Consider the following 23475-nt stretch of genomic DNA (forward strand, 5'->3'; position numbering starts at 1 on the left):
AAATCACGATTGTATAAATTGATCAAACAAGGAAGAGGTGGGGTCCAGCCAAGCATTGCAAAAAGAAGGTCAGCACCATTGATGCGATTGGAAAGTACATGCAAAAAGTCATAATAGTATCCATTCGGGAAATAAGGTCTTTAAGGCTGGTCAGCATTTACAACGCGAGGAATGTTGGTGCAGTGTGTTCATGAGATAGTGCTAAATGACAAGTCCATTTCTGCTGCATTGAATTTGCAGAAAGTTGCACAGTAGTGATTGTGAGTAACATTATCAACATTGAAGAAGGCATTGATTTGTGAACCAGAAAAGCTTTTGTAACAGGTAAAAAAAATAAATAACTGTGACAAGTTAGGATAGATTGGAATGTAAGACTGTATAAATGAAATGCTCAAGTGTTTCATGTGTACGCTGAAAAAACCCCATCAATCACTACAAAAAAGATTGTTTCCCTATAAACTGTGTTGATAAGCTTCCCAAACAGGGAAAGTAATGGCAGCTGACAAACTGTGATGAAATCATATGATATTAAGGATGCACAGAGATAAGTGTAAAAAAACCAAACAGTATTTCGGCATAGAGTTGATTGTATTTAAAAAAAAAAAAAAAAAAAATCACTGTAGTGTTGAATCGGAGTGGACAAAACGCACACATATACATCTACTTTGGCAATTTTTTTTTTTTTTTTTGTGCATCAAAAAGGACTTTGTTGTCCTAGGAAGTCAGGTGCATGCCTCCCTCGTGACTTTTGGAGGCAAGTGTCTCGAGGCAGTTTTACACCGTAAGTGGACATCAGTCAAGAGGACAAAATATTGTCTGAAGAAGAGTTAACAGTCTAACAATGTCTTCCATGACAGGTGTTGGCTGAGGGGTGCTGGTGCTTCTTCCACGCGCATACAAAGCTTCAGAATTACAGGTACGTATCTTGGTCTGTGCTGCTAAGGCTGTGTGTGGATTGCTGCAGGGGAGTCTCTTTGGCAGGGGGGAGGTCTGCTGGGAGCGCACGGCCTTGGTGAAGTAGCTCTGTTTGAGTCTGTGGCACATTCTCCAGGGCCTTGTTTGGCATTGGAGGCGGGGCTGGTGGAAAAGATGGTGGGGGTGGCGCACTGTTGGGAAGAGGGTAAGGGTTGGGAATCTCTTCAGGGACCTGAGACTTCTTCAGGGTTTTCTTTTTGCTCTTCTGCTCCTTCTTCAGCAGCTCCGCCTCCTCCAATAGAATAGTGGGATGCTGCTGCAGGTCCTGGCGCCTCGGGGGGTCGGCCAGCATGACGAGTCGGGCGCCGTGCATCCTGGGAGGAGATTTGAAATTGAGTTCGCCGCGGTTCTTCCGCCAGCGCTTCAGCTGGCTGTGATGTTCCCTTTCCACGTCACGCGCTGTAATCGGCACTTCCAAGATCTGTGTCAGGAAGACACGCGTCATTCGGATACAACGGAGCCTTTGAGATCATTTTCAAAAGGATAGACCCGCCCTTTATGGGAAATACAGTACGTTCCAGCCTTGTCTGGTCTTTGTGTTAAACGTGGTAACTTAATAAGTGGATGCCAAAGGCCTCCGGGCAGGGTCACCAGTGGCCAAGTCACACAGACAGCTTTTTATATAGACTGGGTGAGCCCTTTTGGATGTGAACACCCCTTATTCTTTCTCTTCAGTCCATGAAATCACCAAGAACCATTCTGAATGGGCTGTGATCCTGTCTGCAGGTGGCGCTACCTGCCATGTAAGTCTAAACTTAGATTATTGTACTGTCTTGAAGAAAGACAGCAGAAGCCACAGCTCCAAGGTCACAGTAACTAACAACAACACAACTTGAAAGTGCATTAAAGTAAATCTGCACAATGCAAAAGTAGAAAGATTATTAATCTAAAACAAGAAAGTGCATGGAGAATTCACAATATAAGTCCCCTTGATTCTTGCAATAATAAATAAATAAATACTCTCTCAAACAAGTCAGCTATAATTACGGTCATTTCTTTGGTGTTCATAATACAACATTATGCAATAGAACTACATTCTCAGATGAATGTGTTGACGGCAAGCACATCTGTCAGAAGGAGTGTACACCGACTCTGGCTTAAATGATTTAGTTGCTTCCATGATTTTATTCAGAGATTTCGCAATTTGTGGGATAGTGTGTTTGTCCTAAGATGGGTAAGAGAGTTTCCAGTAGTTCTATTAGACAAATAACTGATTGTGCTGAATTCCTCCAATAAATTGTATTTGCAGTACCTAAGCTGATGCAAATGCTAACAAAAGGGTGGGGTGCAAAAAAAAAAAAAAAAAAAAAAAAAAAAGGATGATAATAACACTTAGTGGTAGTGCATTCTGACAGCCGTACCCAAAATGGTGTAATACAGTACTAGTGAAGATGCTGCTTTTTACCTCTCGGACAAGGAAACCTTCCTGCATGTATCGTGGCTCCACTGCACGAAGAAGCTCCATGGTTTCATACTGTCCCTGGCAAGCCTTCAGCTTCTCACGACTACCAAGCATGCACTTTAGCAACACCAAGCCTACTCGGAAGATTATTTTCACACCTGAGGGAGGAACAAGGGAAAAGAATGTGTGGAAAAGTTATTGTATCTAGTTTTTTAAATCAGGGGTCCCCAACCTTTTTTGCACCACGGACCGGTGTTATTTGGGTCTTTTTTTCACGGACCGGTGTTCTGACAAATTTTGCAACCCATCAAAAATCACAACGATGCGGTTCTGCGCATGCGCGTAACGTTAAACATAGCCGCAAAATGCGCAAATGCAGCGATTCCAAAGTAAACACTACAAACTTTCTTGAAAGAAAGGAATATTAACTTACGTTTGATCATGGAAGGACTTGTAGAAAAGTTCTCCTCAGATACATCATGCCATGTGAGCTGCACCCAACAACTGCACACCGCTCTAACCATTAACGACTTCGCCTTGTCGTTAAACATTAATTAAGAAGCCCGCTTCACAAAGATACGATGTTGGAAATTGTAGCAAAGTTTTCAATGCTCTTGTCGCGATGTCAGGATATTCCAGAATGACTTTAATCCAGAACCTCGGTAGAGTTGTTGTCTCAAATGCACGTTTAATAAGGTCGCCGTCATTTGCGATCTCTACAAGTTGATCTTCCTGTTGCACAGACATGCTCGAATCACTCGGTTTATTCACAAACGGGTCACGAATCCACTCCTTCGCAGTTCGTGGGTCTTCGAGGTTGTAGGCTCGTCAGGTGCCCCTTTCGCCGTAAAAATATCCTTTTCGCCGTAAAAATATCTTCAAAGACGTCTGTTTTCCAGTTATCTTCGCTCGTGTGGGGGCTAATTATTTCCGGGAACAAATGTGCTGCGCCCGCGGCCTAGTAATACGTTATTATCGAGGACGAGCGCACATAGATATATTATATACACAAACAAGATGTACTGGTAGCAGTCCAATCAATGGATTTCTATGACCACATTGTAATCTATCCTGTAGTATTACATCTAGAGTAGACAGGGATATTGGTGTGTTAAGCAGGGGCACAGGGTTAATTCAGCCAGACTGCGGTTGTTATTAAATTATTATTTCTGTGCGGCCCGGTAGCAAATGCGCCACGAACCGGTACCAGTCCGCGGCCCGGCAAATGGGGACCCCTGGTTTAAATGTTTTTTCTACAACTCATTGTTTCATTCTTTAAACTTTCTTTGTTTTAAAACTAAAAACCCAGTCTGGGATCATCATAAGTCCTGCAACGATTAATCGATTAACTTGAGTAATCCAATTATAAAAAAGCATTGAATCAAAATTTGCTGCTGTATTTGTTTAATTAGTTTGGCTTTGTAATGGCTAGTTTTGAAAGTACATTTAGTTATATTGATTTGGGTGGACACACTGGACACACTGCCCTCTAGTGGCAACAGTGAAGATTATATAACATATTTAACATGGTTGTAGCCAGCTGCTCCCTGTTAAGACCAACATAAGTTTGTTTTTTTTTTTGAATATTTTTTTTCTATATTTAGCAGTTTTTTTGTGGGAATGTAAATAATTTGTTGAGAGCATTGTTAAAAAAATGTCAGCATTTTAACTAGCGGACTTTTGCTATGCAAGTTAGCCAATTGATCTTTTGTTGTATTTAGATCCTCATTTATTAAGCTCAGGCATTTTAATTTATTTTTCAATGCAATTTTGCATAGTTTGAAGAAAGACTCATCCCTAAAATTTATTCTATAATGCATGAAATGTTCCTAATTCGACTACTAAAATAATCCATAGCTGCAGCCCTAATCATCATTGTTTCATTCAAAAATAAAAATAAATTCTTGGGAAACAAATCATTTTTATGCTGTTAAAGATAACCAGCGGTTGCAATAAATTATGATCACCAAGATGTTATCAAGCTTCGTCAAATTATCAAATTCTAGTTAAAAAAAAGTGAAAGTTCAACGCATACATTGTGAATTAATTAAAGCCTGGGAAATTGTTTACCTAATAACACATTACATGGTATGCAAATGTCAGAGAGTTACCGTCACAGAGGAACATGTCCCAGACACGCAACACAGACGCCCACGGCAGTGTTCTGGAGAAGGCACACATAAACCATTCAGTCATGTAGAGGATGGGGTCAATCTTATGCTTCTCCAAATGGCGGAAGGCCAAAGGAGAGACACGTCGCAGCAGAGCAAAAAGGATCTCCCCATCTAACTGTATAGCTTCCTACGAGACAAAGAGACAGGAGAACAATTAGCATCAAGATTGGAAACTACACCCTCACGCACTACGAGTGTGACACATCCTAGATGAAACAAAATAAGCATGTGAATGTTGCACCACTAAAAACCAGTCCAATCACATCTTGTTGATGCAGGTTTTAAAACGACAGTTTAAAAACAGTTCATAACATCTTTATTAGAAGTGACTCGTTTCCACTTGAAAGGACAACAATAAAAGTTCATTCAAAATCATAAAGTAGGACTAATCACCTATAATTCTATTCCTGCTTCACAAATACGTTATGACAAATATGCTTCTTAGATTTACATGTATAAAGACTATTTTGTAACTTCTTATAAAGCTGTTACTTGCATGTCACACTGTTTTCATTACACAAACATGAGATCTTCAACAGGAATGACAAAAATGCACATCTGACTAGACTACTAGATAAAAAGAGTGCTGCTGTTTCCATGTAATCATATCTCTTGTGCTTGAAGTGTTTTCTCACCAGGCCTGGGCTGTAGTAGCCAGGAAGATACTTCTCACAAATCTGTACCAGCCCCCAGAATGCATCCTGTGGGAAACACACAGTGATGTCAGGAAACCTAATTATGTAGACTAATTTAATCAATTATAACAACACACGCTATTAATAGCCAATACTGCACAAAAATTTGACCTGCCTGTCAAAGAATCATTGATCGAATCAAAGGATCATTGATTTAATCATTGATTTGGTTTATTTCTGCTACTGTAATACAGCTAAAGTAGGGATAAAAGTTTTTTTTTTTTTTTTTTTAATTTTGAATCTGATCACATAATTTTACATACAGACCGGAGCATGGAAAAAGTGAGGTTGCTAACTCATCTCAATTGAGTCACGCTGATTAAGGTGACAACCATTTGGGCTGTGGATTGGGTTGGTATGCAACCGGGAAATATAGTAGATAATCTCCATGGTTACCAGAGCTTGTTGTGTTGGGGATTATTGAAGTGTATTCAGAAGAAGAAGAGTAGACACTGAATGATTACATGAGCCCCCTAAGTAAATGTATCACTGTTTCCGACGAATGGATGGATCAGGGATGCATAGGAACCATGGTGTAAACTAAAAGCTTTAAAGCTACTATACGGAATTTTTAGTGTTGCTCCGTGCATACACCACCAATCCCCTGACGAGTACACAGAGCCCTGACATATTAACTGAGACTGCCCCAAAAAGTCATTTTTCTTCCCTTCAAAGAGTGTGTTCAAGTCGAGTACTCTGGGCAAATCTGCGCCTGTACATGTCCATGCGCGTCCCCACGGCAGCGCCGTTTCATCGAGCCAGTACCTAGTCTCCCCTGGGCAAAAACACTTTTCTAACCCAATCAATACTTGCCACTAACAGTAAACAATCACGTTGGCTGTTTTAACATTTCTGGTGCTGATTTGATGGGGCAAACGTTCATTGCTTTATGTTAGTGCTTGTTCAAGCATGTGTGCCATGCAGTTAAGCTTTGGGACAGATGTGGCAGTCGGGAGTGGAAAAAAAGTGACAAACTCCATATAGCACCTCTAAAGTGCAACTATAAAAAGATCCTGTAGAGGGCTCTCTACTGGTGCATCATCCACACTACAGGTCAACAATAATGCCAAACACAAGGCCTACTAATGTTTTTTTATTTGTTTTTTTAAAAAAACTTTATTCATAACAATTTTTTTTTTTTTTTTTTTTTTTTTTTTTAATTTCTTATTATGTGCTGGCACAGACCAAATTCACGCAAGCCACTTCGGGAAATAGACAGGCAACAATATCATTATATGAGCGGATAAAGAGCATAGGAGTGATATACCTCAGCAGGCATGTGCATGAGTAACACAGCAGCAATGGGAGCCTGTGCCTGACAGTATCCCTCCTCTGGTCTGTACAGAGTGTATGCCTTCAAAACACGGAAAAGATCCTTCTGCCTGTGCGCAAATACACAACAGTCGTCACAACCAAACACCGATCTAGAGTTAGTATGTCATATCCTTTTGGTGTCGTTTCTTACCCGTGCCCTCCCCGTGACACAAACATCTCGTGGAATGGAAATTGTCGATGCAGATCTTTCTCAATCACATCGCTCCATTTGGGGTCCCCTGGCTGGCTATCCAACTCCTAGGATGAAAAACATGAAGGATGCTATAAATCTGTTGTTGCACAATGAGGTTTCCAAAGGGGTCAAAGAAGTGACATCATCCAACTTCAACAAATACATTCTACAAAACTCTCCTACAGTAGCTCTATTACAACAAATTTAAACTTAATTTTTGAAACTATATACAAATGATGCTACGTTTTAGCAGCTATTTTATTGAAATTGAAACATGGAATAGAAGTGAAAGGAGAATGTCTCTAACCTGAAACTTTCCATGGTTTTGTTCTTTCTTGCCCTTCCCTCCTGAAAGGTATAGCCACGCACGGCCTCGCAGTGAAGGAGGAATTCCCTTCTGGCATCGAAGCCTCACCTGAGGTATATAGATAAATGCTGTCACAAAATACATAAAAGGCAACAGACACATTTGATCATAATAGATGTTTACAGAACATCAAACAACATCCCAGTATAGGCTAATAGGCCATAATCTACATGCCCAATTCCAATTAAATTGGGATGCTGTGTTTAGTAAAAAAACAATGATCAAATCATGTCCAACATATCTTTTTGAATACTCTACAAAAACAAGATATTTAATGTTCTAACATAGAATATCATGGTTGCAATATGTTATACAGTGATCTCTCGCTACTTCACGGCTCAACTTTCAGTGCATCGTAGATTTTCAAATTATATAAATGTTCTAAAAACATTTATGTACACTTTACATATTCGTATGTATATAGGCTTGCACCCCCAACGCACACACACCTACAAGTATCATGAAAGTGCGATAATTTAAAGTACGTCTTATTTATAAATTGTGTATTTTTTAATTATTAATATTTTATTTATATGTTTCAAACCATTATTTAATGTTCTAATAATAAAATATGTATTTATAGGGTGTTATATACACTTATGTATTAATATATACGGTACACAAAAAACAATTATGTTACAATGGGGGGGGGGTGACACCACCTCACGGTTTTTCACTTTATGCGGTCTGTTCTGGTCCCCATTAACAGCGATAATTGAGCAATCACCGTTTTAAAAAAAAAAAAGGGAAAAAAGCTGGGGAAAGTGGCAAAAATGCAGAAATTTCAGGAATGCTCATCAAACACTTGTTTGAAACATTGGGTACAAAAGGAGCCACCCTGAATTAGTCATTTAAAAGCAATGATGGAGTAACGTTCAACACTTCGTGGACAAGCATGAGAAAATAGTCAAGTAATTTAATGTCCATGTTCCACAATGTAGAATTGCAAGCAATTTAGGGATTTCATTATCTACTGTTCATAATATAATCAAAAGGTTCAGAGAATTTGGAAAAATCACTGCATGTAAGTGGCAAGGCCGAAAACCAACATTGACTGCCCGTGACCTTTGATCCCTTAGGCATCACTGCATTAAAAACAGACATCAATGTGTAGGGATATCACCACACCACTCAGGAACACTTCGAAAAGTAATGACAGTAAAACCAGTTTGGCGCTAAATCTGTAAACGCAACTTAAAACTCATGCAAATCTAAAGCCATTTATGGACAACACTGCAATACGCCACTGGCTTCTCTGGACCAGAGCTCATCTAAGTTTGACGGATGCAAAGTGGAAAAGCGTTCTATGATTTGATGAGTCCACATTTTAAATTGTTTTGGGAAATTGCGGACATCCCGTGTTCTGGGTCGAAGAGGGAAAACAGCGTGTTATGTTATGGATGCAAAGTTCAAAAGGCAGCCTCAATGATAGCGTCTGGCTGAAATAGTGCCAATGGCACGAGTAATTTACACATCGGTGAAGGAACCATTTATGCTGAAAGGTGCATTACGGGTTTTGTAGGAACATATGCTGCCATCCAAGCAACGCCTTTTTCACGGATGTCCCTGCTTATTTTAGCAAGACAATGCCAAACCACATTCTGCGCATGTTACAATAGAGTCACTATGTTGTAAAGAGTGTGGGTGCTAGACTGCCCTGCCTTTAGTCCAGACCTGTCTCCCATTGAAATGTGGGGCAAATTATGAAACGTAAAAGACGACAATGGAGACCCCGGACTGTTGAACAGCTAAAGTTGTACATTAAGAAAGAATTCCACCTAGGAAAATCCAACAATAATCATCCTCTGTTCCCAAATGTTTAATGGATGTTGTAAAAAAAAAAAAAAAAAATGATGTAACACAGTGGCAAACATGAGCAATATCTTATCTTTGTAGTATATTAAAAATATACTGTATATATATTACATCCACGTTCATTTGAGACTTTTCACCAATCAGTTGAATGACTTTCACAACTTTTGACCTTGGGTGTACTGCAATTGAGGTTGTGGCTTCCCTGTTAACTGTGCAGTATCTTCATGTTACATTGTGAAAAACAGAACAGTTAGTGATATGAACATTCTAAAACTGCTCGTTTTTGGCGCTTGGCATACTCAAGTGGCATAGTTGGATCTGGAAACAACAGCCTTAACTTCCTGCACTCGCATCAAGTGAACTATCAGCTTTATCGCCACAATGAGCAAATCAACCCAGTGCTCAACGCAATCCAATGTTGTTCTAGTCTGAACAAACAGTCTGCTTTATATACACAGAGGATGTTTGGACAATGTCTTGTCATACCAGTCTTATATTAAATCACTTGTGCCCCACCCTGAATATGACTCGAAAGTGTTTTGTCACACAGTGTGTATTGTGAAAAAGGGATAGGTTGCTGACTCATGAAAATGAGTAAAGTTGCAGCTCTGTGTTAAAATTCTTTAGAGTCAGACACACTCAAGCTCAACTCAATGTAAATGGTTTTGAATGTAATGTGAAAATATTTACAGTAAATGGGTTTAGGCACTGCACATTCTCTGGAGTGGTGCCTCCAATCGCAAAAATTGCACGAATCACACCAATCTTTAAATCTGGGGATAAAAATTATCTGAGCAAATACCGACCAATATCAATTCTGCCTACCCTCTCCAAGGTTTTAGAAAGATTAGTCCACAACAAACTCTAACTAATAACTATCGAGACAAACTAAACATCATTGTCCCATCACAATATGGATTCAGAAAAGAAAATACTTCATATATGGCAGTACTTGACTTAATGGAAAAAGTCTACGATGCAATTGACAAAGGTGACTTTGGAGTTGGCTTTTTTTTTTTTTTACCTATCCAAAGCATTTGACACCATTAACACTGAAATACTCATCCATAAACTGCAGTATTAGAGATTAGAGGCCTAGCACTACACAGGTTCCGTAGTTATTTGTCTGGAAGACATCAGTATGTCAACATTAATATTTCTAAATCATCATACCCAGGGCTCCATCTTAGGGCCACTCCTCTAAAACCTGTACAATGATTTTGTCAATTCCTCATCCGTTTTACATTAAGTAATATTTGCTGACGATACAAATTTGTTCTTTTCCCATAAAAATCCAACTGCACTTGAGCAAATCATAAATATTGAATTACAGAAAATAGACACACGGTTAAAATGTAATAAACCATCTCTAAATATCAATAAAACAAATTACATTGTGTTTCGCTCCCATGAAAAAAAAAAAAACAAAAAAAAAACAAGTCACTAAGCAAATCTGCCTAAACATAAACGGAGAAAACATTGAAAGAGTCGACTCCACAAAATTCCTGGGGTTCCATATTGATGAGTACCTTAATTTAAAAAAAAACATATTGATGATCTTACAAATAAACTGTCAAAATATGCTGCTCTTCTTTTTTTTTTTTAACTGAGACATTATCTCCCACTCTCTGCACTTATCATTCTGTATAAATCTTTATTTGAACCACATTTATAATACTGTAATATTATATGGTGCAACACATATCCAACTTTTCTAAAAAAGCTTGAAAACTACAGAAAGAAGTTATACGTGCCCTAACATGGTCTGAGTTGAATGCTCCAACTAAAACAATTTTTCACCGCCACCACCTTCTGAGGCTTAAAGACCACAACTATTACCAAAATGCGTGTGTAATGATCATCAAAAGACTAAACCATAAATTAGGTGACCTCATCCCAAACTGTACTCCTCAGCACACATATACTACCAGAAGAAAAAAATCAAATCACGGGGAAAAAAAACGAAGGCTTAAGTGTAAATGCTTTGGCATTGTGCGCAAAGTACCACAGATTTGGAATGAATTTGACGAAACACTTAAAATGTCACACTCCATCTCCATCTTTAAGAACAAACTCATCTCCTAGCAATGCATATATAATATGCTGATTCTTTGAATAACATTACTGGTGTCTCATATCAAATTCAATGTAACCAGAATTTTGAAATTGTCCACAGTTAATTGTATGTGTGTGTGTGTGTGTGTGTGCTGTCCAACTGGGCCCCTGCTAAAAGCTTTAAATAGCTTTTTTGGAGTGTCCTATTCGCCCATCTTATCATGTGAGCTGCTAGTGTATGAACATGTACTGTTTTTTGATGTGTGAATAAACTGAACATTATAGTAATTTTTCATTTCTGAAACCTAAAACAACATTCACATTCTTAACAATTTCAGCAATTTTTGTGTTCTCATTGGAACTTTGAATGTGACCTTGCATAGAATTCCACCCACCCGACCAGTTTCATGCATAAGAAAGATCAAAAAAGTGTGTGGCCTATGTCAAGTTTTCATCTGTGATTTGATTGCAATCGCTTTTATAATTCAAACCCGTCTGCAAAAGATCAGATTTCAAATCAGTGATAAGGCGACATTACACAGCGGCCTATTATGCTAGTACCTGCTCATTTGTGCTTCCTCCACCCCCACTCACCAATGGCCGTTTACAGTCTTTATAATATAAACACTTGATGCTGACACACTCACTCATCAACGGCCAATCAGATTGAGGCAAAAGTAAAAAAAAAAAAAAACATGTTTATATTTTATCCAGTCAGCCACATGATGTTATGAAAAATAATATAAAACTATGTTGCAGTAGAAGAGAGAGAGAAAATCATGGTGGCAATGAAATCTGCTGAACAGAAACCCATTACAAAAGCAGAAACTGTTTTAGATCTCAATGGTTGGTCCCCTGCGAATCACATGCCATTTCGGCTTTTGATTTTTCCGACAATTTCAGCCTGACCTTATTGAACCGCTTGATCATCCACTTGTCCCAGTGATTGAGCATATCCAACCACTTCACCTCCCTTTGCCGGAGCACTGCTGTAGGTACATCCTGAGCTCTGGAGACACCAAAGAACACATTATTTCACTTCATGTAAACACATGTTCCTTGTTTAAACCAATTGGAGTAAGCATTGAGTGATCTTCAGTTGTACAATATAAACACCCAGACCCGCCAGTAAAAAGGAAGAGAATTGTGTGCAAGATATTTCTAATGGTTGAATTAAAAGTGCTGTGAGTGTATCTCTAGTGGTTGAATTACAAGTTCTGTGAGTGTAAATAGCTATAAAAGATGAAAAAAATTGAGTTACTTCTGCAGTATGTTTAATACCTAATTTTAAGAGTGGCAGTTTTGGCTTAACCTAAATATCTAGACACCAAAATAGAGACCCACATTAAAAGCTTCAATTGAAAAAGTAAGTACAAGGAGTTCTAACATAAAATTATGAGTGAGGTTGATGCTTATTCAACTATACAATTATCTCATTGGTGAAGGCGTGTAATTAAAGGTTCATATTTCTTCAAAAGGTGCTATTTTTGGACAGTCTTCTTTAATTTGCACTAGTTGTTGGAGACTGCGGATAAGGACAAATATTAGTCATCAACAATATGTCAACCCCCGAGATTATATTAAATCTACCAAATATGTTATTAGACAACTGTATCATCTGGCTCCTATTCTTTTAGTAGGGAAACACATTGTTGTCTAGCCCGCTGTAAATGATATTTTGAGTTATTTTTTTTTACAAACGTCCACCGTTATAACTTGGTCATTCTGTTTCAGTGAGGAAAAAACACACGGGGTAGATTATGAATATCAACTGTGCCACGCGGCTCTTTCATTGCTGCATCCAGATACCTCTCTTCGCGATAAATCACATTTCTGTTGATCATTCTCCCTTTTTAGGCTTCAAATTACTTACAGAATAACACTGATTTCAAATCCAACTTACGACTCCTCCGTGTACTGTTGTGCTCCGCCAATAAATCCATATTTGTCCGTTTGTCTGTCGCTGGTGAAACCGTTGATCTCGGAGTCGGAACCCAACGAACTTCCGTCTTCGATGTGGCTGCTGCTGACGGTCCGAATGCTCCTTGTGTCCAAGGGCCGACGGCCGTTCTCCGTGTTGGCCATGTTAGCTTCGACAGCTAGCACGCTAGCGAGGTTGGCTAACGTCAGCAAGCCTGTTGACAAGCCCAAATCCAAAGCCCCCACCAATAAAGATAAGCAAATAATGTTTCCTTAGACACATACGACGGTCGAATCAAACATAACGGACGCTGTTTCTTCTGAAAACGAGGCATTCCCTTCTACTGTCCCCTCGCTCACCATTACTAATCGCCACACCACAACAACCCAAGCCATAAAACACACGGTGGTTCCGAGTTTACAGGGAAAATGTGAACGTCACGTCAAATGCAATCCGAGGTTTAACATTACTAGCTAGGATGCTAAAGCAAACTTACGTTAGCAGCGCAGAACTCGGCTCCACCGTCAATTGACGTTTTAGTGAACAGCATTGCAAGCGGAACTTACTAAACGAAGGCAATTAAAGTGGAAAACAATGCCATAGTTGAGCTCGACGTCCTGTCAAATTTTGCTTCGACCAGCAGTCCTGACTGGCAGTGAAGTCAAGTGATTTGTCTTGGGATAGGAATGCTACTGTTACCTCTAGTGGTTTCTCTTGTTACTACAATTTGTAAAGGGCTAAAATGCCTCTTCAGAGTCAGTATTTGATTTGTGTAGTGTATATGATTACATTCAAGGGCATAGGTTTGGTCTCAAAATTGGTAGGGACGCTATAATAGCATAACTTGCATGAACACATTTTGCTGGGGACAGGAGAGATAAGGTGAATAGGGGTCAGGGCTACATTTCTCACGAATATGCTGATGTACGTAAAAAATGAAAAAAAAAGTTAAAATGGTTATTTTCATGACGTCTTTTTACATTACATCCAGTGACTTGCTGCTGCTGGCCGAAAAAAAAAACTTCTAATATCCCTCCTCTTCAAAGGGGGGAGGAATAGGCATGTTGTATTTCTGTTGAGGCTGTGTTAGCCTGAGTGTGTGTGTGTGTGTGTTGGGGGGGGGTTAGTCATCAGCCAATCAATCGTGCGTTTAAGGGGGGAAAAAATGGACCTGCACATTCAGCAAGTGAAAAGGGGTATATGTAAGTCTGAACATATGAAAATAATTTACTTAATAATGGTAGGGTCAATTCTATCGTTACAAATTATGGGAAGGTAATCTTAAAACACCTGTATAACTGAAATCATTGTACAATTATTATTATAGTATTGCTTAAAATTTACTGGGGACAATTTGAGCATCCTGAAAAGTTGGTAGTGTTATGTCCCTACTGTCCCTATGCAAACCTACGCCCTTGATTACATTCATTGTAGTTCAGTACAGTAAAACAATTATTCACCAAGATTTTGGGTTAATTTTGCCTTTATTAACGAATAAAAATGCACCATAGAGCAATTGAGTCAATGATTAACCTATTAGCTACCACTGAAGGCGCTAAACATTCAATCCGTTTAAACTGAAAGGTCTGGCTGTGAATGCTCATCTTTGACCGTCATTGACGGCGTTAGACGTCCAGTCCATTTTGAGAGGCTGGTGCTGTCAATTGCAATCATTGATTACAAAGATCATCATATAATTTGAATGACTAAAAAAAAATAATAGCAATTAGGGTAAACAAGCTACATTACCACAATACTAGATACGATTCTAATGAAAAATACATTTAAAACATGACCCAATAAACAGATCCAACTTCAAAATGTGATACAAAAAAATATTTTCCAGAGGCTCACTTCTTTCTTCCACCTCTCTCTTTCAGCCCCAAATGAATGACTGAACCTGTGACCATGTTGTAATAAGCCAGAGAGTTGGAGTCTTTGATGAAAATGCCCTGAGAAAATGAAATACAAGTGAATTAGTCGACCATACATATTTCTGCTGGGGTTGATGATTTACCAAAAGTAAATTTACCTCATATTGTAATTTCTGCTTTCCTGCAGGCATGCCTGTTGCTTCGTGGATTTTGACTTTAATAACAGAAACCTGAGGGGAAATTATATTTAGACATCCATTATGCCAGTCTTAAAACAAACCTGTTGAGGAATTGTATTAGCTCGTTGGTTATGCAAGTGTTAAGAAGAGTTTCCCGTGGAACAAAAAACGAGAATAAAAGTACACCAATTACCTGGTCTGTGAGTGGGACAGTGAAATTGAGTACTTGGCCACCGAGCTTCCATTCTGTTTTGTCCTGCATGTTGGGGACCTGGACTTTGACTGCCACTGGACCCTTAAGGAAAAGTAACACAACAATAACTTTATAAAAGACGTAAATTAAAAACTTTTCATTATTCGTAATACCAAGATGTTCTTACTGATGCTATTTTTCTTGTATAAACAAACAACTTGATTTTATAGTTTATATTCAACTACTAATAGCATACCGCACGTATGCTATTTTTAGACCGCAAGGCTGCATCACCGTCGTAAACCGGAAGGGGCTCAACATAAAAGCGCTCACACATACAACCCATGCTAGTACTGCTCGTTTTCTGCCGGTAATCTTTCCAAAAAGAACATGCTGCGTAAACACTGCTGCTATGGAGCCTGAAGAAACAACTCTAGACATTACGACATATAAGGGATGTTTTCTTCATATGTTTCCCGAAGGCAAAAACTCAGAAGAAAAAATGTGTACGGACGTCCAAAAGACCAGTTTAACGCCAGCAAGGTGAAGACATTCACCTTCATATGCAGTAAATATTCCATTGGGGGCCATGGTGCTACAGATGACAATGCTCATCCATAGCCTGCCACAGCCCGCCCTGAAAAGGTAAGCCATTTCGATATTTTTACTTATTTTTTAGCTTGGCGTTTTGCTGTGCTGCTTCTGACAGACAATGACCTGAAAAAAAATTAAAAAGGTATCTGATCTGACTGCCACTGTTGTTACCTTTTCTGTTGTAAAGAAACAACTTTAGTAAGGGCGAAGTCTAAATAAATTAATAGAATTAAGATTTGTTATTAGGGATGGGAATTGATACGATTTTTACGATTCCGATTCCATTATCGATATTGGTTAACGATTCGATTCTTTATCGATTGTCTTATCGATTCTAATTTCGGGAAAAAGAAGAATAAACGTTTTGATTGGCATCGAGTTTGTTTAATCAGAAGTCACCTTACAAACTCACAACGCGGTCAAAAGAGGCCCAAAGCCTCAGTGTTAACTGTGGCAATAAGTGGCAAATGCACAAGAATGTGTAACATTTTACTGAAACATTTTTCTAATAGAAATAAAAAAATACTGGTATATATTTGCATATAGGTCGTTGTTCTGCCTTTGGCAATATGTGTTAAAGCAGGGGTCCCCAAACTTTTTCCTGTGAGGGCCACATAACTTTTCCCTTCTCTGATGAGAGGCCGAGGTCAGTTTGTAACAGAAAAAGTGTGACGATTGCAGGTGTGCGTAAATGTAAAAAGAAAAATGTTTTTCAGAAAGCCACAATCAAATAACCCTCTGTGGATTCTTCACGGAACAAAAGTAAATAAAATAATAATATAATATAATAATAATAATAAATAATAGCACTATTAATTAAATAGATAATAACCAAATAACCCTCTCTGAGTTATTCACTGAAAAAGGCCAGGAAATAAATAACACTACTGAGGGAGAAAAAAAAAAAAAAAAAATTCCAAATGCTCTCTGGAATTGTTCAGGGGGAGGGACCAAATATGGAGCCGCGGGCCGTAGTTTGGGGACCCCTGTTTTTATTTACCAGTATATTGAAATGCATGCCTTTTAGTTTTAATGGTGCTTTCACGCTCAAGTGGTGGCACTCTTGCGCTTCCTCACGCGAAGAAGAATGCGCTCACGTGAAGAAAAGCGCGCTTACACGCGAAGACGAAGAAATGCCGCATCCAAGCGAGTTAGTGAGAAAGGGAAACACTGCCACGAGCCTACGTTCTTTGTTAATGTTTGTAAAATATCTACAGAGGCAACGCCTGTATGTATCATCTTCTGTGTTGTTGTTGTGTGTTTCCACTCGCGATCGGACACTTAAATCAAGTTGTGTAGTGGTTTAAACGATGTGCTAATGCTAGCGAACGCATGCTAACTGTTTGTTATTACTGTGTTAGCAGCTAATCATCGCTGATTTACGTTGATGCAAACCCGTTTGTTATTGGGGACGAAATTGATTTGTTTCATTTCTATTTTTAGTTTCAAGTGGTGGTTGAATAAAGTCAGCAAACTTTACCAACGTCTTCTGCATCGTCATTTGGGAGTTTAGCTAGCTGTATAGCCAGGACTGAGCATTAGCGTCTCGGTGAGGACAGTGCAGTCTATTCCCTCCCGATGCAGTCATCTCCACCTTGAAATGACTGCAAGTCGCTTTGTTGTAATTTTTCCTCGTGAAGTGAAGACACACTTTCGAGCGTTCGAACCCGCGTGCTGTCATTGTTATGTTTACGGCGGCAATGCTCGTGCTAAACTATCGTAACCTTTCATTTTCACGCTTTTTCCTGGTGAAGTGTAGCCAAACTTTGGAGCGAGTGGTTCTTGGCGCCATGCTAGTTTGATGCGTCTGGACAACAAGACATGTCACGACGCAATATGCGTCTTTAGGGATCGTTAAAGGGATCATTAAGGCTTTTTCATTGTGATGTCGAGGCCTCGAAACACTCGGAACAGGTTCGGAATTGGAATCGGATTTCGATTCCCATCCCTATTTGTTATTAATTAAAACATTAGTTACTAATAATAACTAACTAATATTAATAATTACCGAGTAGCATTTGCGATCGCTACACAAAACTAGCATTGTAAATTACCCCCAAGAACAGTCAATGACGTAAGACAACCAGAGGGTATAATATATAAGGAAGACAGGGTATATGCTGGTAAAGGATAGCTTGTTGAAACAGGATAATGTCCTTCTCAGTGGCGTAAGGCAATGCGCACAAGAAAAAGGTGTCGATAAAAAAGCAACCTCTGGATCAGGTCGGCTCCTTTTCCCTTCTTTTTCAGCCATCACTTTAACTGAACATTTGTGTGTTCTTCCACATCTTTACCAGTGAATTTGGCACCAGGGACATCATTTTCAGACAGAATTGGTAGCTTTAACTCAGTAAACATCTCGTTCATGCACTATTTACTTGCATAAAGCAAGAGGGACAAACGCAAGTTTGACCCCCCTAGCAATATTTGCTAACGTCATGAATATTATTGAGCAAAGGTGATGTGTTACATGCGGTACGCAGTTAAATGTTCATTTTTTTAAATGGTCAACATAAGTAGGAGTTTTTGTTAATGATGGCACAGGAAAAAAATACCTTGTTTCTGCGAATAAACTCATCCTCTGGAATAAGGTTGTCTTCTGTCTTCATCTTTTTGTTCATTGGCTCATCATCATGAGGCATTGGAGGATGAGAGGGCGGTGCAGGAACAACATTTGGGGGTTGTGGTACAGGAGGCGCAGGAACAAATGCTAAATGGTAATGATGTGAAAATCAGATGTCAATTTAACATGGAGTGACAGCAGTCATTTTTAAAATAGGAATCTATCTTACTAGCTGGAACAACCATGGGAGGTGGTCTCGGAGCCATCATGTGAGGTGCCGATGGTGGCATTGGAACCACATTGATGCGGGGACCAGGAATCATTGGAGGCATTGATGTTAAAACTTGTCCTGGAGCCAAGCGCACAACTGGAGCCACAGGTGGCCTTGGTATTACAGGCACAGCTGACAAAAGAGTGGTGCGCACGGGAGGGCCCACCTGAAAGCCAAGAAAATTAGACTGTGGTAAAGCAACAACATATCTGTAACAAAACTTTGTGTAAGTGACCTACATTGGTGGGGGGACGTTGTACAACTGCAACTGGAGGGCTCGGTTTAGGTAAAAGAGACGCAGCTGATGGCATAGGAGGCATGTGGTGAGTGTCACTTGGTTTGCTTGGTCCAATCTTCTCTTTATTGTCATCCTCTCCCACAAGCCCTTTGGCCTTGTGAATGGCTTCAATCTGCTCTTGAAGGGTGATGTTGGCTTGTGCGGCTTGCTGGGTGCGTGCCATACTTCCAGAGTGGCCGTCCCAGGTGACCTGAAGACGGAGAACAACAACACAGTATGAGGAAAATGTGAGAGAGAAAAAAACTATATAAGCTCATAAAAGCACTCACCTTTTCCTCTGGCTTCTGGATTTCTTCTTCACCAATTTTCTTACCGATAGCCGTCTCCTCCACACCAAAGATATCAGTACGTCTCTCAGCCAGTTGCTTCAAGCTGCTATCAATGTCCATTCCAGGAGCGTAAACTTCGTCTTCAGTCTGACGGTCTCTGATGCTTCGGTCTCTTTGCTCCAACCAGCGTGGATCCAGCAGACCGATACGCATGTGCTCAGGTATTTTACTAGCTGGAATCTTCTCACCAGTAATAGGTGAGATGAGATACTCATCTGACGTGACAACTGGTGCTGGCGCTTTGGAAGCTGATGAAATACAGTTATGAAATCATCACATCCAGGAGATGGTGACATAATTTGACATCCTAATTAGATTTGCAAAATCTAAAAAGGCGGCAGCCCTTACCTTTTGGATCATAGTCTTTACGAATGATAACTTGGTCTGGAGTTGGGGGTAGCGGGGGTGGCATTGGGTTGCTGGGAGGCACTGCCACTTTAATTCCTTCATCCTCTTCATCAGAACCCTAAAATGCATGATTAGCATTGCTCTTTCTAGTTTGTTCTTTTAAAAATACAATCATGATTACACCTCTTATTACAGATTATTACAAAAAAGTACCATTTTTTTCAGCTGTTCCAAACTCTTACCTCGTCCATGTCCTGGACCTGGGTGTCTTGATCCAGCTGCAAGGCCTGGCCAACATTCCGCACCTCCCGATCATCATTTTCTTCATCGCTTTCAACTTCCATTTCAACTTCCTCACTCTCCCCATACTTTTCGTAGCGCTCTTGGATTAGGATGCGGGCACCAAGCTCCTCAGGGGTTGTGGGCGGGGGGAAATGTCCTAACACGAACAATAACATTTGAGGTTGTGATTTCAAGTGAAATGGACCACATATTTTCAAAAATTGTTTTGTTTTTATTTCACAGCATTTTTTTGGGTGGTACATTTTTGCTGTGGTACTGTTTACCGGTAGTTTGTACTTTATGCAGGTATCATGCTGAAATATGAGTGCTGGTATTGTGGCAACAGTACTATAACCTTTTAATTACCTTTACTCTCAGGGACAGTCATAACAGTCATAACATATGAGAATATGTTATGTATGTGCCTTGTTTTTTTTGGGATAAAGACAACACTTGTAAGAGTTATACCAACTATAATACCTTGCTCGTTGGGCTGGAAATCCACCGTCTCCACCACAACAAAATCATGCCAGTCAATTTGAGCATACGCTACTCGTTCCTTCTCTCTTTCCTCCTCTTCCTTCTTTCTTTCACGCTCCTGGTACTTTGCCCACTCAACACGGTACCTCACCTGTTTGTTTGGCGATGGAGAAAGTCAATTTAGAGAGGCGGCAAGATGTTAAATGCTTTTTGTGGCTTACCTGGTCCATAACCTCTTTTGGATTCTCTGCCTCTTTCTTCATCTTTATCAGCAGGCCTTTAGGAGGAATTAAAATCTACAGGTGAAGAAAACAAAGATAAGTTGTTTCGCAAAGTATACAAAAATGTGAGGAAAAATACTGAATAAAAAAGTTTTTTTTTTTACCTTGGTATACTGCTCAACTAATTTGGTGAAGTAGTTGAAAAGGCTGTGTTGCGGCCTTAGAAAATCAAATTGGTAGTTTCTCTGTTCCTTCTGCATGAGTTGAGTCAAGAACTGACGGCCATTGCGAGCAACAAACTGTGCCGTGAGCTTCACGACATCCAGATCGAATGCGGCAATTGATGGTGGATCAGCAATAAACTCGAACTCAGGAGGTGGCTCTTTGGGAATGATAGCTTCCTGGATAACCTGCACCTTTGGGCCACAAAAAAACCCCATCATCTCTAAATGGAAATCCTAGATTGGATTACCCAAAAATGTAAAATGGTCATACTTTCTGGGGAAGTTGTTGGGTCTGTTGCATGGTCTGCTGCATAACCTTTGGCACAGCTGCTGATGGTTCCAGGGCTTTGCCTTCTTTGAACTCATTAACTTTGTGTCGGTAATAAGCATGGTACGGATCATTTGGGTTGAGGAAATTGAATTTGGGATTGTTGATCTCATTTTGACGGATTCTTGCTTCAAATTCAGGCCCATTTCTGAAAATTGGACAAGACTTGATAAAGCACAGAGATGGACAATATATATCAGGGTTTCCCCTACACATAACAGATTGTGGCGCACTGCCACGCCTTGCAAATGTGTTTTTTTTTTTTTTTTTGGGATACATTCTAATTCATAGTTTGTATAATTTAACAATATGTCCAAACGGATATCTTTAGCTCATTAGCTCATATTTACGCACTATTCGCCAGAAGTCATCTGAATTAGCACTTCAAATACAAATTGTTCCTTTACACGCTTTATTTTGAAAATCACATTGGTTCTCCTGATACATGAGTGAGTCTATGTTGGTGCGGAGTCAGGATAAAAATCCACAGAGAGGTATTTTAAGTTAATGAATGTAATTCTGGTTTAACCCTGTGAAAATGACCTTAATATTGACATTGACACGACGTTTAGGTTCTTTTTGGAGTTTTAACCGAATCGTCGCGTCCAAGCATTATAGCATTTGTTCGTTGCTGATGTCACTGGTAGTAATAATTGAATTTTTGTAGTATTTTGAAATATTTAGAAAAGTTGTCAATGGACGAGGGTCCGTTAGCAGAAGGACTATTATTGTTGTGGTAATGTAGAACATATTAGGGCCAAATAAAGAAAATGAAGAGATTAAGTCGAACTATTGCTACGAGGAAAAACAGTTGTATGATTAAGTAGGGGTAATGTAGCTGTAATCAGCTACGCATTTTACGTACATGTTCCGTAGCTGAGAGCTATGACGAAACATTAGTATAAATCCTTCTATTGATTATAATTTGATGTAGATGAGGCAAAATATTAGATATTTCCTGATTTGTTAAACCAATTCTAAAACTCAAGACGCTTTCAATATGGATTTTAACGGCGGCGGCAACACGCTACGTGAAGTACGTACCAGCTTATTCAGCTACATTAGCCCTACATAATAATACAATTTTTATTTTCATACTATTAAGTCGACATTCATTCTCGTGACAATAGTTCGACTTTTTTCTCTTGCCTCATCTACATCAAATTATTATCCATAGAATAATTTATGCTAATGCTTCGTCGTAGCACCCAGTTATGGTGCATGTACGTAAAGTGCGTCGCTGTTTACAGCTACTGTACATTACCCCTACGTATTAATACTTTTTTCCCCCTTCGTAGCAAATTTAATCTCGTAGTAATTTTATTTATTTATTTTTTATTTGGCGACAATACTCCATCTTAAATGTAGACCAAGTTCCAGGATGCTCTTTCATTAGCCTGGCTAATGAAATTTTCAAAAAGATCTTTGTTATGGTTCTTCTTGGAAAAAATAAATGTTGTTAAAAAAAAATTCTCATTAGTCATGATACGAAGCAATTTCACCACGGCACAACATGTAGGGCTTTCTGACTTCAATGCAGCCTACCAGCCCCACAGCTTAAAAAAAAATCCTAGGGGAAACCCTGTATATTGATACTTACAAAATTCCCAATGTAAATAAAATGTATGTTGAACATATAATTAGAACCCAACCTGGCAACAAAGCTGGCTGTTTTGTCAACAATGTTTCGGACCTCAGGTGGTGGGTATATAATACCAACAATAGGTTTGGTTGCAGGGGTTTCTTCCGGAGCATCAACCTGTAAAGCAGATTATGATTGTGCGTTAATTTTTAAAAAATATGTCACGCATATGATCACACCACAGTCAAAGGAAATTGAACTTAGTTGTTTTAGCATGAAATACAATACATTAACTAGAAAATTAAATTAAGCCTGGTTAATCCTACTGAACAGTGAAATAAATGATCAATTACAATTGTCGGATGTCGTAAATGATGCAAAAATATTTGGAAATTTTTCAATGTTAAAACTACACCGGTACTATTGCTGTGCGAACCGTAAAAGATTAACATAAATTTAAATCGTGGGTTCTGTCAATAACTAACATCGGCTAACTTAGCAATGCAATCGTTACCTTGTTGAGCTCCGGCTGAACAATTTGAACAGGGCCAGGCGGCATAATTGCGTCTTTTTATACACCTAGAAGCCAACTAAAACACAAATTCAGGTAATTTAAAGTTTTAAATTGTTGTACTAATAGGCAGGGTAGTCCACTATATAGTTAACAAATGGCAAAAGTATAACACATTTAAAGACTAACTGCGTGCTCGTCTTGCACACGGAAATTCAATGGCGGCGAACTACTTCCGGGCTATTGCCGCAGAGCACCCTGGAACTTGGAGTCTCTCTCCGCCTGGT

General features: G+C 39.3%; 2 protein-coding genes across 3 annotated transcripts; both read right to left on the minus strand.

Annotated features, from left to right (window-relative positions):
• Positions 1-600: 600 nt before the first annotated feature.
• Positions 601-13610, minus strand: LOC130913823 (TBC1 domain family member 10A-like). Of its 2 annotated transcripts, none has more exons than XM_057832707.1 (10): positions 13478-13610; positions 12894-13125; positions 11900-11999; positions 7061-7168; positions 6712-6818; positions 6514-6628; positions 5187-5252; positions 4489-4678; positions 2381-2535; positions 601-1396 (listed from the first exon to the last, which is right to left on the minus strand). In XM_057832707.1, the coding sequence occupies exons 2-10, from the start codon at positions 13073-13075 to the stop codon at positions 911-913; spliced, it is 1509 nt and encodes a 502-aa protein (XP_057688690.1). In that variant the 5' UTR covers positions 13076-13125; positions 13478-13610; the 3' UTR covers positions 601-910. The 2 variants fall into 2 exon arrangements, with proteins under 2 accessions (XP_057688690.1, XP_057688689.1); XM_057832706.1 differs by having other exon boundaries at positions 13408-13598.
• A 766-nt stretch (positions 13611-14376) lies between these two features.
• On the minus strand, positions 14377-23416 carry sf3a1 (splicing factor 3a, subunit 1). Its single transcript, XM_057830874.1, has 15 exons — positions 23192-23416; positions 22748-22854; positions 21039-21243; positions 20708-20959; positions 20544-20618; positions 20323-20473; positions 19803-19999; positions 19561-19678; positions 19153-19460; positions 18825-19073; positions 18544-18751; positions 18307-18461; positions 15158-15259; positions 14944-15015; positions 14377-14863 (listed from the first exon to the last, which is right to left on the minus strand). Exons 1-15 carry the CDS (start codon positions 23234-23236, stop codon positions 14762-14764), a joined length of 2346 nt encoding a protein of 781 aa, XP_057686857.1. The 5' UTR covers positions 23237-23416; the 3' UTR covers positions 14377-14761.
• Positions 23417-23475: the final 59 nt, after the last annotated feature.

Source organism: Corythoichthys intestinalis, chromosome 3 (genome assembly GCF_030265065.1).
Source record: "Corythoichthys intestinalis isolate RoL2023-P3 chromosome 3, ASM3026506v1, whole genome shotgun sequence".
NCBI lineage: Eukaryota > Metazoa > Chordata > Actinopteri > Syngnathiformes > Syngnathidae > Corythoichthys > Corythoichthys intestinalis.

Excerpts from the sequence above, each read along its gene's own strand:
- LOC130913823 (XM_057832707.1), bottom strand. The coding sequence starts at position 13,075 with ATGGCCAACACGGAGAACGGCCGTCGGCCCTTGGACACAAGGAGCATT. Across the intron at positions 7,169-11,899 it reads TGATCAAGCGGTTCAATAAG|GTGAGGCTTCGATGCCAGAA; the intron begins GTCAGGCTGAAA and ends TATATACCTCAG. Across the intron at positions 6,819-7,060 it reads AAAACCATGGAAAGTTTCAG|GAGTTGGATAGCCAGCCAGG; the intron begins GTTAGAGACATT and ends TTTTCATCCTAG.
- sf3a1 (XM_057830874.1), bottom strand. The coding sequence starts at position 23,236 with ATGCCGCCTGGCCCTGTTCAAATTGTTCAGCCGGAGCTCAACAAG. Across the intron at positions 21,244-22,747 it reads ACAGCCAGCTTTGTTGCCAG|AAATGGGCCTGAATTTGAAG; the intron begins GTTGGGTTCTAA and ends TCCAATTTTCAG. Across the intron at positions 20,474-20,543 it reads CAAAAGAGGTTATGGACCAG|GTGAGGTACCGTGTTGAGTG; the intron begins GTAAGCCACAAA and ends CCAAACAAACAG.